Genomic DNA, 14073 nt, shown 5'->3' on the forward strand with positions numbered 1-14073 from the left:
CCATTGGTTCACTGGACTTGAGGGTGGTCCCGTGTTGAGGTCAGAGTCCACAGCCTCTGAGAACACACCTTCTTGAGAGCCAGGCAGGTGTGGTTTTAATTGAATTAACTTTTAGTGAGTCAATCAGCAAAGTCAGTTAATCTCAGTCAATCCAATCAATACAAATCAATTCCCTTAAGCTCGGGCCTTTGGGAATTGGCAAAACCCATTATTTTCTCACAGGTGGGAATTGCTTCACAGGCATGGAGAAAGACCTGTGGAAAAAATATGGATACAGAGTTAGAGTTTGACTAGATTCCACATTGGAGGAAGGGGAATGATGTATAATAAGATTGGGGGGGGCAGCTAGGTGGCACAGTGGATAAAGCACCAGCCCTGGATTCAGGAGGACCTGAGTTCAAATATGGCCTCAGACACTTGGCACTTAACTAGCTGTGTGACCCTGGGCAAGTCACTTAACTCTCATTGCCTTGCAAAAATAAAAATTAAAATAAAAAAAAATAAGATTGGAAGGATAGGTCGGAGCCAGGTTGTGAAGGGTTGTAAAAGCGAAATGTAGGAATTTATGTTTTATTCTAGAGACAGTAAGGTACCACTGGAGTTTATTGAGTCGGGGAGAGACATGGTCAGATCTATACATAAGAAAAATCACTTTACATTTTATTTATTTAAAGTTTTGAATTCCAAATTCTTTCCCTCTCTCATTCCTTCCCTCCATACCCTCCCTCTCCCCAAGGTTGTGAGTAATCAGTATAGGTTATACATGTGCAATTATGTAAAACATTACCATATTAGTAATTTTTAATATTTTATTTATCTAAAGTTTTGAGTGAAAAATCACTTTAGTAGCTTGTATGGATGATGAATTGTATGGGGTAGAGATCTGAGATGGGTAAACCAATTGCATGATCATTGTACCTAGCAGAGAGCTATAGGTAGACAGAAGGAGTTTTATATGAGACATTTTGTGGAGGTAAACAGCAGATCTGGCAAATGATCGGGGTTAGGGGTCAAGATAATTTCAACATTCATTTTCATAAGATTTAGAGTTCCAAATTTTTCTCCCTACCTTCCTTTCCTCCCCCCTCCACAAGACAGCCACCAGGTTATATGTGTACAATCCACAAGTGCTCTTTTTATCAGTTCTTTCTATGGGGGTGGATAGTAAGCTTTGTCATTAGTCCCTTGGGATTGTCTTGGGTCATTGTATTGCTGAGAGTAGTTAAGTAATTCACAATTGCTCATAGAACAATACTGCGGTCACTGTGCACAATGTCCTCCCGGTTCTGCTCATTTCACTATACATTAGTTCATATGAGTCTTTCCAGGTTTTTCTGGGATCATCCTGTTTGTCATTTCCTACAGCATAATACCATTCCACTACAATAACATACCACAGCCTCTTCAGTTATTCCTCAACTGATGGACATTACCTTGATTCTCAATTCTTAGCCACCACAAAGAGTTGCTATAAATTTTTTTTTGTACAATTTTTCCCCCTTTTCTCTTTTTTATGATTTACTATTGTTAACTGTTTCCCTTCCATCCTATTCCCTTCCCCATCATATTTATTCTATTATCTATCTTCTTTCATCCTATTACTCTTCAAAAGGGATTTGCTTCTGTCTGTCCTGTCCCCCACTCTGCCCTTCCTTCTTTTGCCCCTCTCTCTTTATCCCCTCCCCATCTTATTTTCCTGCAGGGTTAGATAGATTACTCCACCCAACTGAGTGTGTATGTTATTCCCTCCTTGAGCCAATTCTGATGGGATTGAGGTCTTTGAGCCAATTTTTGAGGCGTGTTAGGCTCATTTAATGCCCAGATCAAATAGATTACTCCACCCAATTAGGTGTATGTTAATCCCTCCTTGAGGCAACTCTGATGACATTAAGGTCTTTGAGCCTATTCTGATGACTGTAAAATTCATTTACTGATCTGCTCCTCCCCCATCTCTTCCCCTACTCCATAAGCCCTTTCCTGTTTCTTTCATGTAAGATTTTACCCCATACCACATCTGCCCTTCTCCCTCTCCCAGTGTATTACCCTCAACCCTAAAGATGTCATCATGGGGCAGCTAGGTGACACAGTGGACAAAGCATCCACCCTGGACCCAGGGGTATCACAGCCAAAACCTGGCCTCAGACACAAGACAGTCACCTACTGCATGATCCCAGGTATGCCCCATAACTCCAATTATTTATTGTATTTGAAAGTCACATTTGCCATTCAGTTCAGGTCTTTTCATCATGAATACCTGAAAGTCCTCTTTTTTCATTGAAGTCCCATTTTTTTCCTCTGGAAGATTATGGTCAGTTTTGCTGGGTAGGTGATTCTTGGTTGTAATCCCAATTTCTTTGCCCTCTGGATTATCATATTCCATGCCCTCTGGTCCTTTAATGTAGAAGCTGCTAGATCTTGTGCTGTCCTGACTGGGGCTCCACAGTACTTGAATTCTTTCTTTTTGGTAGCTTGCAATATTTTCTCCTTGACCTGAGAGCTCTGGAATTTGGCTATAATATTCCTAGGAGTTTTCCTTTTGGGGTCTCTTTCAGGAAGTGATTGGTGTATTCTTTCAATTTCTGTTTTACCTTCTGATTCTAGAATATCAGGGCAATTTTCCCTGACAGTTTCTTGGAATATGATGTTTAAGCTCTTTCCTTGATCATGGTTTTCAGGTAGACCAATAATTTTCAAATTATCTCTGTTGGACCTATTTTCCAGGTGAGTAGTTTTTCCAAGAAGATATTTCACATTGTCTTTAATTTTTTTATTCATTTGGATTTGCTTTATTGTGTCTTGGTTTCTCATAAAGTCACTAGCTTCCATTTGTTCAATCCTAATTCTTAGGCAATTATTTTTGTCAGAGAGATTTTGTACCTGCTTTTCCATTTGGCCAATTTGGCTTTTCAAGCTGTTGACTTTTTTCTCATGTCTTTCCTGCATCACCCTCATTTCTCTTTCCATTTTTTTCTCTACATCTCTAACTTTATCTTCAAAGTCCTTTTTGAGCGCCTCTTTGGCCTGAGACCAGTTCATATTTTTCTTGGAAGCTTTAGATATAGGGGCCCTGACATTGACATCTTCCTCTGAGGGGGCACCTCGATTTTCCTTGTCACTAAAGAAACTTTCTGTGGTCCTCACCTTTCTCTGTCTGCTCATCTTGCCTTTCTTTTACTTGCTTTTTAGCTCCTTAAAGTGAGGCACTGTTTCCAGGCTGCAGTATCCCAACCTTCAAAAGGTCCCAGGTGGTATCATTTAAGGGGGAGCAGGTTCTTCACTTGCCTGGCCTGTTCCTTGGTCCTTAGATGACCTCAGACCAAGTTGCTAATCAGCCAGCTTTTTGTGTTGTGGTTGTCAGCTCCATTGAACCTTTACCCCTCCCCCATCTGGGCCACTGCTACTTAAGCCTACCTCCTGGTTCCCAGAAGGGGTGAAAAACCCAAGTTCTGCCTTAGCACCAGCATAGACTCCTGTAATTTCTCCCCTGCCAAGGGTTTAGCCCTCTCACCAGACTGTGAACTTAGTTCTATATTACACTGGCGCTGTAGCTGATTCAGAGGTTCGGTGGGGGGGTGTCTCTCTGCTGAGGCCTTCCTGGGACTAGACATGTGTCAGGGTGACTGTGGGTTTGGGCTCTACTCCTGTCTCAGCACAGCAGCTCCCTCCTTGCAACCTTCCAAGCTGTCCTTGGTTAGAAGATGATTTTAGCACATTCTTTTGTGGGTTTTGGTGTTCCAGGAATTGTCCTATGGCATTATTTGGATGTTTTTTGGAGCAATCGTGTCATGAGTTTGAGAGCTCACTCAGGGGTCAAGGTAATGAACCTGAGAAAATGGAAGAATTGTGATATCTTTGATAGAAATAGGCAAGTTTTCAGGAAAGGCAGTGAGCTCCCGAACTCATGACATGATCGCTCCAAAAAACATCCAAATAACGCCATAGGAAAATGCCTGGAGCAGCAAAACTCACAGAAGAATGTGCTGAAATCATCTTCTAACCAAGAACGGCTTGGAAGGCCAGAAGGAGGGAGCTGCTGTGCTGATACAGGAGTCGAGCCCAACCCCACAGTCACCCTGACACAGATCCAGTCTCAGGAAGTCCTCACCAGAGAAGGAGACCCCCACAGCCTCTGAATCAGCTGAAGCACCAGTGTCACCTGAAACTAAGCTCACAGTCTGGTGAAAGGGCTGAGCCCTGGGCAGGGGAGAGACTACAGGGGTCTATGCTGGTGCTAAGACAGAACTTGGATTTTACACCCGTGCTGAGAATAAGGAGGTAGGCTTGAGTAGAAGTGGCCCAGGTTGGGGAGGGGCACAGGCTTCTCAGAGCTGCCAACCACAACACACAAAGCTGGTTGATTAGCAAGTTGGTCTGGGGTGATCTAGGACCAGGAAACAGGCTGGGTGAGGGAAGAACCTGATTCTCCTTAAATCATACCACCTGGGACTTCTTAAGCTTGGGATACTGCAGCCTGGGAACAGTGCCTCACTTTAAGGAGCTGAAAGTCAAGTAAAAGATAGGCAAGATGAGCCAAAAAAGAAAGGTGAAGACCATAGAAAGTTTCTTCAGTAACAAGGAAGACCGAGGGGCACCCTTAGAGGAAGATGTCAACATAAGGGCCCCTCTATCTAAAGCTTCCAAGAAAAATATGAATTGGTCTCAGGCCATAAAGATGCTCAAAAAGGACTTTGAAGATAAAGTTAGAGAGGTAGAGGAAAAAATGGAAAGAGCAATGAGGGTGATGCAGGAAAGACATGATAAAAAAGTCAATAGCTTGAAAAGTCAAATGGAAAAGGAGGTATAAAAGCTCTCTGATGAAAATAATTGCCTAAGAATGAGGATTGAACAAATGGAAGCCAGTGACTTTATGAGAAACCAAGACACAATAAACCAAATCCAAATGAATAAAAAAATAGAGGGCAATGTGAAATATCTTCTGGGGAAAACTGCTGACCTGGAAAATAGGTCCAGGAGAGATAATTTGAAAATTATTGGTCTACCTGAAAACCATGATCAAGGAAAGAGCTTAGATACCATCTTCCAAGATATTCTCAGGGAAAATTGCCCTGAAATTCTAGAAGAAGCAGCTAAAATAGAAATTGAAAGAATCCACCAATCACCTCCAGAAAGAGATCCCAAAAGGAGAACTCCTAGGAATATTATAGCCAAATTCCAGTCCTCTCAGGTCAAGGAAAAAATATTGCAAGCTGCCAAAAAGAAAGAATTCAAGTACTGTGGAGCCCCAGTCAGGATAGCACAAGATCTAGCAGCTTCTACATTAAAGGACCGGAGGGCATGGAATATGATATTCCAAAGGGCAAAGGAAATGGGATTACAACCAAGAATCACCTACCTAGCAAAACTCAGCATTATCTTTCAGTGGAAAAAATGGGACTTTAATGAAAAAGAAGACTTTCAGATATTTGTGATGAAAAAACCTGAACTGAATGGCAAATTTGACTTTCAAATGCAAGACCCTAGGGAACCATAAAAAAATTGGAGCTGGGGGACATACCTGGGGTCTTACAGTGGGTGACTGTCTTGTGTCTGAGGCCAGGTTTTGGCTGGGATCCCCCTGGGTCCAGGGGTGATGATTTGTCCACTGTGTCACTTAGCTAGATGATAACATCTTTAGGGTTAAATTGAGGGGTGAAGGGAATTCACTGGGGGAGGGGGAAGGGCAGAGGTGAAATCCTACATGAAAGAAACAGGAAAAGACTTATAGAGTGGAGGAAGAGATGGGAGAGGAGCAGGGCAGTAAATGAATTTTACACTCATCAGAAAAGGCTCAAAGACCTTAAACTCATCAGAGTTGGCTCAAGGAGGGACTAACACATACACCCAACTGGGTAGAGTAATCTATATAATCTGGGCATTAAATGAGCCTAATACTCATCAAAATTGGCTCAAAGACCTCAATCTCATTAGAATTGGCTCAAGGAGGGAATAACATACACACTCAGTTGGGTGGAGTAATCTCTCTAACCCTGCAGGAAAATAGGAGGGGAAGGAGATAAAGAGAGAGGGGCAAAAGAAGGAAGGGCAGAGTGGGGGACAGGACAGACAGAAGCAAATCCCTTTTGAAGAGCGATAGGATGAAAGAAGATGGATAATAGAATAAATATCATGGGGAAGGGAATAGGATGGAAGGGAAACAGTTAACATTAGTAATCATGAAAAAGAGAAAAGGTGGGAAAATTGTACAAAAAATATTTATAGCAACTCTTGGTGGATACTAAGAATTGAGAATCAAGGGAATGTCCATCAAATGAGGAATGATGCAAAAATCTGTGTTATATGATTGTAGTGGAATGGTCTTGTGATACAGGAAATGACAAACAGGATGATCCTAGAAAAACCTGGAAAGACTAATGAACATCGATGTATAGTGAAATGAGCAGAGCTGAGAGGACATTGTGCATAGTGACAGCAGTATTGTTCAATGAGCAATTGTGAATGACTTAACTACTCTCAGCAATCCCAAGGAACTAATGAGGAAGCTTACTATGCACCCCTATAGAAAGAACTGATAAAAAGAACACTTGTGGATTGTACATATATAACCTGATTGCAATCTTGTGGAGCGGGGAGGAAAGGGAGGGAAGGAGAAAAATTTGGAACTCTAAATCTTATGAAAATGAATGTTGAAAACTACCCTTAGATGTAAATGGAAAATAAAATAAATGTTTGTTGCTAAAAATAGGCAAGTTTGGAAGAATGGTGGGTTTGAGGGAAAGATAATGAGTTTTCTTTTGGATATGTTGCATTTGAAATGTCTATGGGAATTGAGCTTGAAATACCCAAAATGCAGTTGGTCATGTAGAATTGAAGGTCGGGAGAGATCCTGGGGTTGGATTTAAAGATATGTGATTCATTGGCAGAGAGATAATAATTAAATGCATGGGAGCTTATGTGACCTCTGAGAGAATACAAAAGGAGTAGGAGGGTCCCAGAACAGACCTTTGTGAAACACTCATATTTAGGGGGTATGATATGTATGAGGAGGTAGAAAAAGAGACTGAATAGGATCCATGAGACAGCTAGGAAGAGAACCAGTCAACCAGGTAGTAAACATTTATTAAGTGCGTACTATGTGCGAGGCACTGTGCTAAATGCTGAGGATTCAAAAAATAGGCAAAAGTCAGTGTATTCTCTCAAGAAACTCACTCTAATGGGGGGGTGGAGACCATAAGCAAACACACACACATACACACATATATATAAACTATATTCAGAACAAATAGGTGATAATTAAGAGAGCAAATCCATATGAATAAAAAAAATAGCTGACCTGGAAAATCGATCCAGGAGAGATAATTTGAAAATTATTGGACTACCTGAAAACCATGATCAAAAAAAGAGCTTAGACATCATCTTCCAAGAAATTCTCATGGTAAATTGCCCTGATATTTTAGAAGCAGAAGTTAAAATAGAAATTGAAAGAATCCACCAGTCACCTCCTTCCTGAAAGAGATCCCAAAAGGAAAGTTTCCAGGAATATTATAGTCAAATTCCATAGCTCCCAGTTCAAGGAGAAAATATTGCAAGCAGCCAGAAACAAACAATTCAAGTATGGTGGAGCCACAGTCAGGAAAGAACAAGATCTATCAGCTTCTCCATCAAAGGATCAGAGGGCATGGAATATGATATTCCTGAAGGCAAAGGAATTGGGATTATAAGCAAAAATCACCTACCCAGCAAAACTGAGTATAATCTTTCAGGCGAAAAATGGTACTTCAATGAAAAAGAGGACTTTCAGGCATTAGTGATGAAAAGACCTGAGCTGAATAGAAAATTTGACTTTCAAATATAAGACCCTAGAGAAGCATAAAAAGGTAAACAGGGAAAAGAAACCATGAGGTATATTAAAAGACATTCCTACATGGAAAGATGATACTTCTAACTCATAAGAACTTTTTCAGTATTAGGGCAGCTGAAAGGAATAAATTTGGGCAGAGGGCACAGGTAGAAATTTATTATAAAGGGATGATTCTATAAAGCATTTATTTTGTTTTTGTTTATTTATTTTTTTGTGGGGCATTCAGGGTTAGGTGGCATGCCCAGGGTCATGCAGATGGGGAGTGTCTTGTGTCTGAGGCCAGATTTGGGCTTGTGTTCTCCTGGTCTAGGGCAGGTGCTTTGTTCATTGTGTCACCTAGCTGCACCATGCTGACATCTTTAAAATAAAATTAAGGGGTAAGAGAATCACACTGGGAGAAAGGGAAAGGGAGAGGTGGAATGGGGCAAAGTATCTCAGATAAAACAAGCAAGAAAAAGCTTATGGAGTGATCCAAGACAACTCTGAAGGACGTATGAAAAATGCAGTCCATCTACAGTGAAAGAACTGATGGTACCTGAATACTAATGGTAGTATAAAAAAAGATTAGAAAAGACTTCTTATAGAAGAGGGGAAAATGAAATTCACCCAATTGGGTGTGTATGTTAATCACTCCTTGAGCCAACTCTGCTGAGATTAAGGTCTTTGAGCCTATTCTGCTGAGTGTAAGGTTCATTTACTGCCCTGTTCCTTCCTCATTTCTTCCCCCACTCCATAAGCCCTTTCCTGTTTCTTTCCTGGGGTATTTCACCCCATGCCACCTCTCCCTTCCCTCTCCCCCAGTGCATTCCTCTCACCCCTCAATTTTACCCTAAAGATGTCATCATGGGGCAGCTAGGTGACACAGTGGACAAAGTACCTACCCTGGACCCAGGAGGATCTGAACCCAAATCTGGCTTCAGACACAAGACACTCACCCACTGTCCGACCCTAGTCATATCACCCAACTCCAACCACCCCACATTGGGTAGAGTAAACTATCTAAAATGGGCAGTAAATGAGCCTAACACTCATCAGAATTGGCTCAAATACCTTAATCTCATCAGTATTGACTGAAGGAAGGAATAACATACATACACAATTGGGTAGAATATCTAACCATGCAGAAAAATAGGAGGGGAAGGGGATAAAGAGGGAGGGGAAAAGAGGGAGGGCAGATTGGGGTACGGGGAAGTCAGAAGCAAATTCCTTTTGAGGAGGGATAGGGTGAAAAAGGATAGATAATAGAATAAATATCATGAGGAAGGGAGGAGGGAAACAGTTAACAATAGTAACTGAAAAAGAGAAAAGGAAAAAATTGTACAAAAATATTTACAGCAACTCTTTGTGGTGGCTAAGAATTTGAAATCGAAGGAATGTCCATCAATTGAGGAATGACTGAACAAGTTGTGGTATATGATTGTAATGGAATGGTATGGTGCTATAAGAAATGACAAACAGGATGATCCCAGAAAAACCTGGAAAGACTCATTTGAACTGATATAAGTGATGTAAGTGAGCAGAACCAAGAAAACATTGTTCATAGTGACAGCATTATTGTTCTATGAGCAATTGCTAATGATTTAACCACTCTCAGCAATACAATGATCCAAGACAATCACAAAGGACTAATGATGAAGCATACTATCCACCTCCGAAGAAAGAACTGATATTGATTGAACACAGACTGAAGCGTGCTATTTTGCACTCTTTTTTTAATTGAGTCTTTTTATGTAAGATTACTAATATGGTAATATTTTATACAATTGCACATGTATAACCTATACTGATTGCTTGCAACCTTGTGATGGAGGGAGGGAATGAGAGAGGGATAGAATTTGGAACTCAAAACTTTAAATAAATAAATTTAAAAAATAAAAATGGACATTAAAATTGTTTTTACATGTAATTATGGGAGAATAAAATTCTAAATAAATGAAAAAAGTTATATTCATAAAAGGACATTTATGGACAATTTCTGGGACAGAAGGGAGCACTGAAATATAGAATTTCAGATTTCTGAGTTACTTTGAGCTCATAAATTTTCCTGATTCATGTAAAGAAGTCAACATGTGCCTCCTTGATAGGTTTCAGTCCACTCTTTCTAACATATACAGATTTTCTTAATGGATAATTGTGATACAGGTCTTTGTGTGTATTGTGATAAATTTAGTATTTGCATGTTTCATATAATATATGAGTGGTTATTATGTTACAAAAAAAGGGAAAAGGACCCACATGTACAACAATATTTATAGCTGCTCTTTTTGTGGTGGCAAAGAATTAGAAATTGAGGGGATGCCCATCAATTGGGAATGGCTGAACGAGTTGTGATTTATGAATTAATGGAATACTGTTGTGCTGTAATTAGTGATAAGCAGATGGATTTCAGAAAAACCTGGAAAGATTTACATGAATTGATGTTGAGTGAAATGAACAGAAGTAAGAGAATATTATACAATGTATCAACAACATTGTGTGATGATCAACTGTGATAGACTTAAACTTTTCACAGCAATACAATGATCCAAGACAATGCCAAAAGACTCATGATGGAAAATGCTCTCCACATTCAGAAAAAGAACTATGGAGTCTGAATGCAGATTGAAGTATATTATTTTCACTTTTTTGGGGTTTTTTTGTTGTTCTTTATTCTTGCCTTTTTTTCTTTTGTTCTGATTCTTCTCTTACAACATGACTAATGTGGAAATATGTTTAGCATGATTGTAATGCATAACTATCAGATTGCTTTCTGGCTTTGGGAGTTGGTGGGGAAGGGAGGGTGGGAGAAAAATTTGGAACTCAAAAAATTACATGTATTTGGGAAAACAATTAAAAAATTATTGTTTCTTCTTCCTTTATCTTTCATTAGCTTACTATAGGTTGAAATGAAACCATAACGTTAAGGTGTAGAATTATTTGAAGAAATATCTATTTTGACAATGTTCTCTCAGGTACGAAATTAGGTTGAAATAGAGCAGTGCATATTTATTTTGACAGCCAATATTATGATTTATCTCTTTCCTTAAGGGAAGAAGAACTTGTGGATGAAAAAAAGTTTTTTAGAGCCTCAGGGTGTTTTGAAGTTTGACATACCTTGTTTGTAGAATAAACTGCTACTTTTTTTCATTTAAGATAAAAGGAGTGATTAGACATTTTTTAATGCACTGCTTAATTTCTTCCATTTCAGTTAATGAATATACCAAAGATAATTTTGCTGAAGCAGGCTTCCCATACATGATGCTTTCTTTAGTTGTTTTTAATCATATGTTCAGAAACAGAAGTGAAAAGCTGCCACTTAAGGTAAGGAAATCTTTATTAAACTTCTCTTATTCTATCTGGGCCTGATGATTTTAATGTAGTCTTCCATCTGATTAAGCTCTCTGTAAGGGGCTAAAATTCTAACTTGTCTGTCTAAAACATCTAATGAGTGGTCACCAATAAATGATAAGCTTTAGCAAGAGTTAGACTTTTAAGCATTTATTAAGGACAATAAGAATTTGGTGGAAAGAAAAAGGCCTAGATTCAGCTGTCTATCTCAGGGAGCCAATGTCTCCAGCTCCTCTCCCCCCTGAGGTCCTCCAGAAAGAGACCATGAGAGCAAGCCTTGCCTCTTTTATAGACAGTACCCAGGAGCAAACGTCACTTCCTGACGCCAAGGAAAACTGCATGGCTTGCCCTCAGATGCCTTCTCCTCATGGTGGAGATTTCCTATAGTAGCTCTCCAGCAGGTGGCATCATTCCAATCGTTACATCTCCAAGTTACTTATCTATCTCACCCATTTACCTTCATTTAATTCTTTTCTGTCAGTAAGCTCCATTAAGTTCTTAAAGATTTGAGTAGAAGGAGGTTTCAGAATGTTGTTTTTGTCTAGTATCCATGATTAGTAAGAACGTTAAAAGTTGGTTTAAAATAGGAAACTAGACCAGTTGATCTCTTTTAGTCCCCTTCAGGTGTATAATTTTGTGAAAGAGCATGCTGGTCTCCAAGTCTTTACTCTTTTGGTACAGGATGGCATGTGCTTTTGGTACAGGATGTTCAGTTGCTTGACTGGCAGAATGGTTAAGAATCCAGTATCTTTTTTAGTTTGTTTTTGTGGGGCAATGAGTGTTAAGTGACTTGCCCAGGGTCATGCAGCTAGTAAGTATCAAGTGTCTGAGGCCAGATTTGAACTCAGGTCCTTTTGAATCCAGGACTGGTGCTTTATCCATACACCACCTAGCTGCCCTTGGATCCAGTATGTTTTTTCAGGGAGATAAAAGGAAAGTTTTATAAGTGGCTGGCACAGTAAGTCTTGGTTCCTATTTTGGGGTGAGGAGCACAAAACCAGTGAGAATCTATAAGGAGTATTTCGAGAGTTCATCCATTTATTCTATTCGGTAATGATTGATGGGGCCTCTGATGTTCACTGCTTCTGAGCACTACTTTGAGATGTTAGGAAATGAAGAGAAAATAGCAAAATCAGACAAACATAATCCATTAGAGTGGACACTGGTAGGATTTGCTGTATGTTTCAAGGCAAGGTTACTCTCATTCTTTGACATTGACAGTTTTTATTTGTGCCCTTGGACATTTACTATGTTCCCTGGGCTCTTTCTATTTCTTTTATCAACTCTAAACTTTGGGCCCAAGTATTTTCCCTCATGAATTTTAGTATCTTATAGAATTGAGGTTTTTTTTTTTCTTTTTACTCTCTGTAGGTTGACTATGACCTACGCTTCCCCTTCCGCCAAAAGTTTTTTCGTTATGATGAGATAGAGGGCACAGGACAAGTTGTGGATGGATGGAATACACACCTTCTTCTTCCACTTTATGCAATGTCAGGATCCAGACATCCTTCTGCTACTGATGGAGGAGTGCCTGGTGAGAAAGACTATGCTTTTTTAAAGAAATAGCATTATTATTTATCTAAAGCTTCCCTGTTACTGCTTATAGGCTTTTTAAAAACTAGGAACCTGTGTGGTATTCATACTTTTTCAATGTTCTTATCCTTTTGTCAAAATATGCTAATATTTTTGGAATTGAATAAGGGAATGACATTTAAAAATATAGTATTTAAGTAGCCTTGGTTATTTAATCTTTTTTTTTGTTTTTGGTGGGGCAATGAGGGCTAAGTGACTTGCCCATGGTCACACACACAGCTAGTAAGTGTCAAGTGTCTGAGGCTGGATTTGAACTCAGGTCCTCCTGAATCCAGGGCTGGTGCTTTATGACAAGCTGCCCCAGTTATGCTTTTGAAAAAGAAATACCTAGTTAAAAATGTTTTCCAACTTACACAAACTCAATTTGCCAAACATTTCAAAGCAATTATTGTAAGACATTGTGAATTGCACAATATGATAATGGGGGTAAATGATGTAGAGCAAGTGGGTCACATGGATCACCAGAAAAGCTACCGAAGGTTCAAGTTACTCTGTGGCTCTATTTTCGCTTGGAATGACATCTCATGATCTTCCATTGATGGTTTTTTTTTCCATTGATGTTTTAACTTTTACTAGTCAGCTAGAAACCATTATTAGTTCAAAGTAAAGGCCTTGATGAAATAGCATGGAAATAAAAGTAAAAATGGAACATTTGCCCAAAGACCTGGAGAATTCTCTTCCCCATATATGCTATGTGAGTGGATCATGCATGTGGTCAGGGCACATCTGCTATGTTGCCGGCAGTTCATATCTATGACACCAGAAGGACACTGAGGTGTCTTATGTCTTCTAATGTTGTTATTCCACTTATCTCTCTGGCCCTGGTTTCTGTTGGCTTTTGCTTTCTGTTGGGCTTGTACCTACTTATTGTTGTGTATTGCATTGTGACTCTTTTTTTACCTTCTTACCCCACCTTCTGGTGTCTCTGCTGTTCCTCCCAAAATTCTCTTGTCCCTACTGGAAATATATTCTTTGTCATACAGTGCCACTTGCTACCAGCTTCTAGGCTTCATTTCTTTTGTTTTGTGTTTTTTTTTTGTGTGTGTGTGTGTATGTGTTGGGGTGGGCAATGAGGGTTAAGTGACTTGCCCAGGGTCACACAGCTAGTAAATGTCAAGTGTCCAAGGCTGGATTTGAACTCAGGTCCTCCTGAATCCAGGGCCAGTGCTTTACCCACTGTGCCACCTAGCTGCCCCCTGGGCTTCATTTCTTAAGAGCCTCCTCCAGCCCTCTTAGCTTCAGCTCACTAGAGTGTGGTGGCTAGAAATCCCCCTGATAAGGGTAAGTTGACAATTCTTTAGCCAACCACAACCAGCTAACAAAAGTAATATAGA

General features: G+C 39.8%; 1 protein-coding gene across 1 annotated transcript in view; it reads left to right on the plus strand.

Annotated features, from left to right (window-relative positions):
• The window catches only part of LOC122753085 (phospholipid-transporting ATPase ABCA3-like), a 265236-nt gene that overhangs the window by 7514 nt on the left and 243649 nt on the right, over window positions 1-14073 (plus strand). Inside the window, exons 3-4 of the mRNA XM_044000190.1 lie at window positions 11007-11119; window positions 12518-12680. Coding sequence (XP_043856125.1) covers window positions 11007-11119; window positions 12518-12680 — 276 coding nt within the window. The remainder of the gene's footprint in view (window positions 1-11006; window positions 11120-12517; window positions 12681-14073) is intronic.

This window comes from Dromiciops gliroides, chromosome 1, assembly GCF_019393635.1.
Source record: "Dromiciops gliroides isolate mDroGli1 chromosome 1, mDroGli1.pri, whole genome shotgun sequence".
Classification (NCBI taxonomy): Eukaryota; Metazoa; Chordata; class Mammalia; order Microbiotheria; family Microbiotheriidae; genus Dromiciops; species Dromiciops gliroides.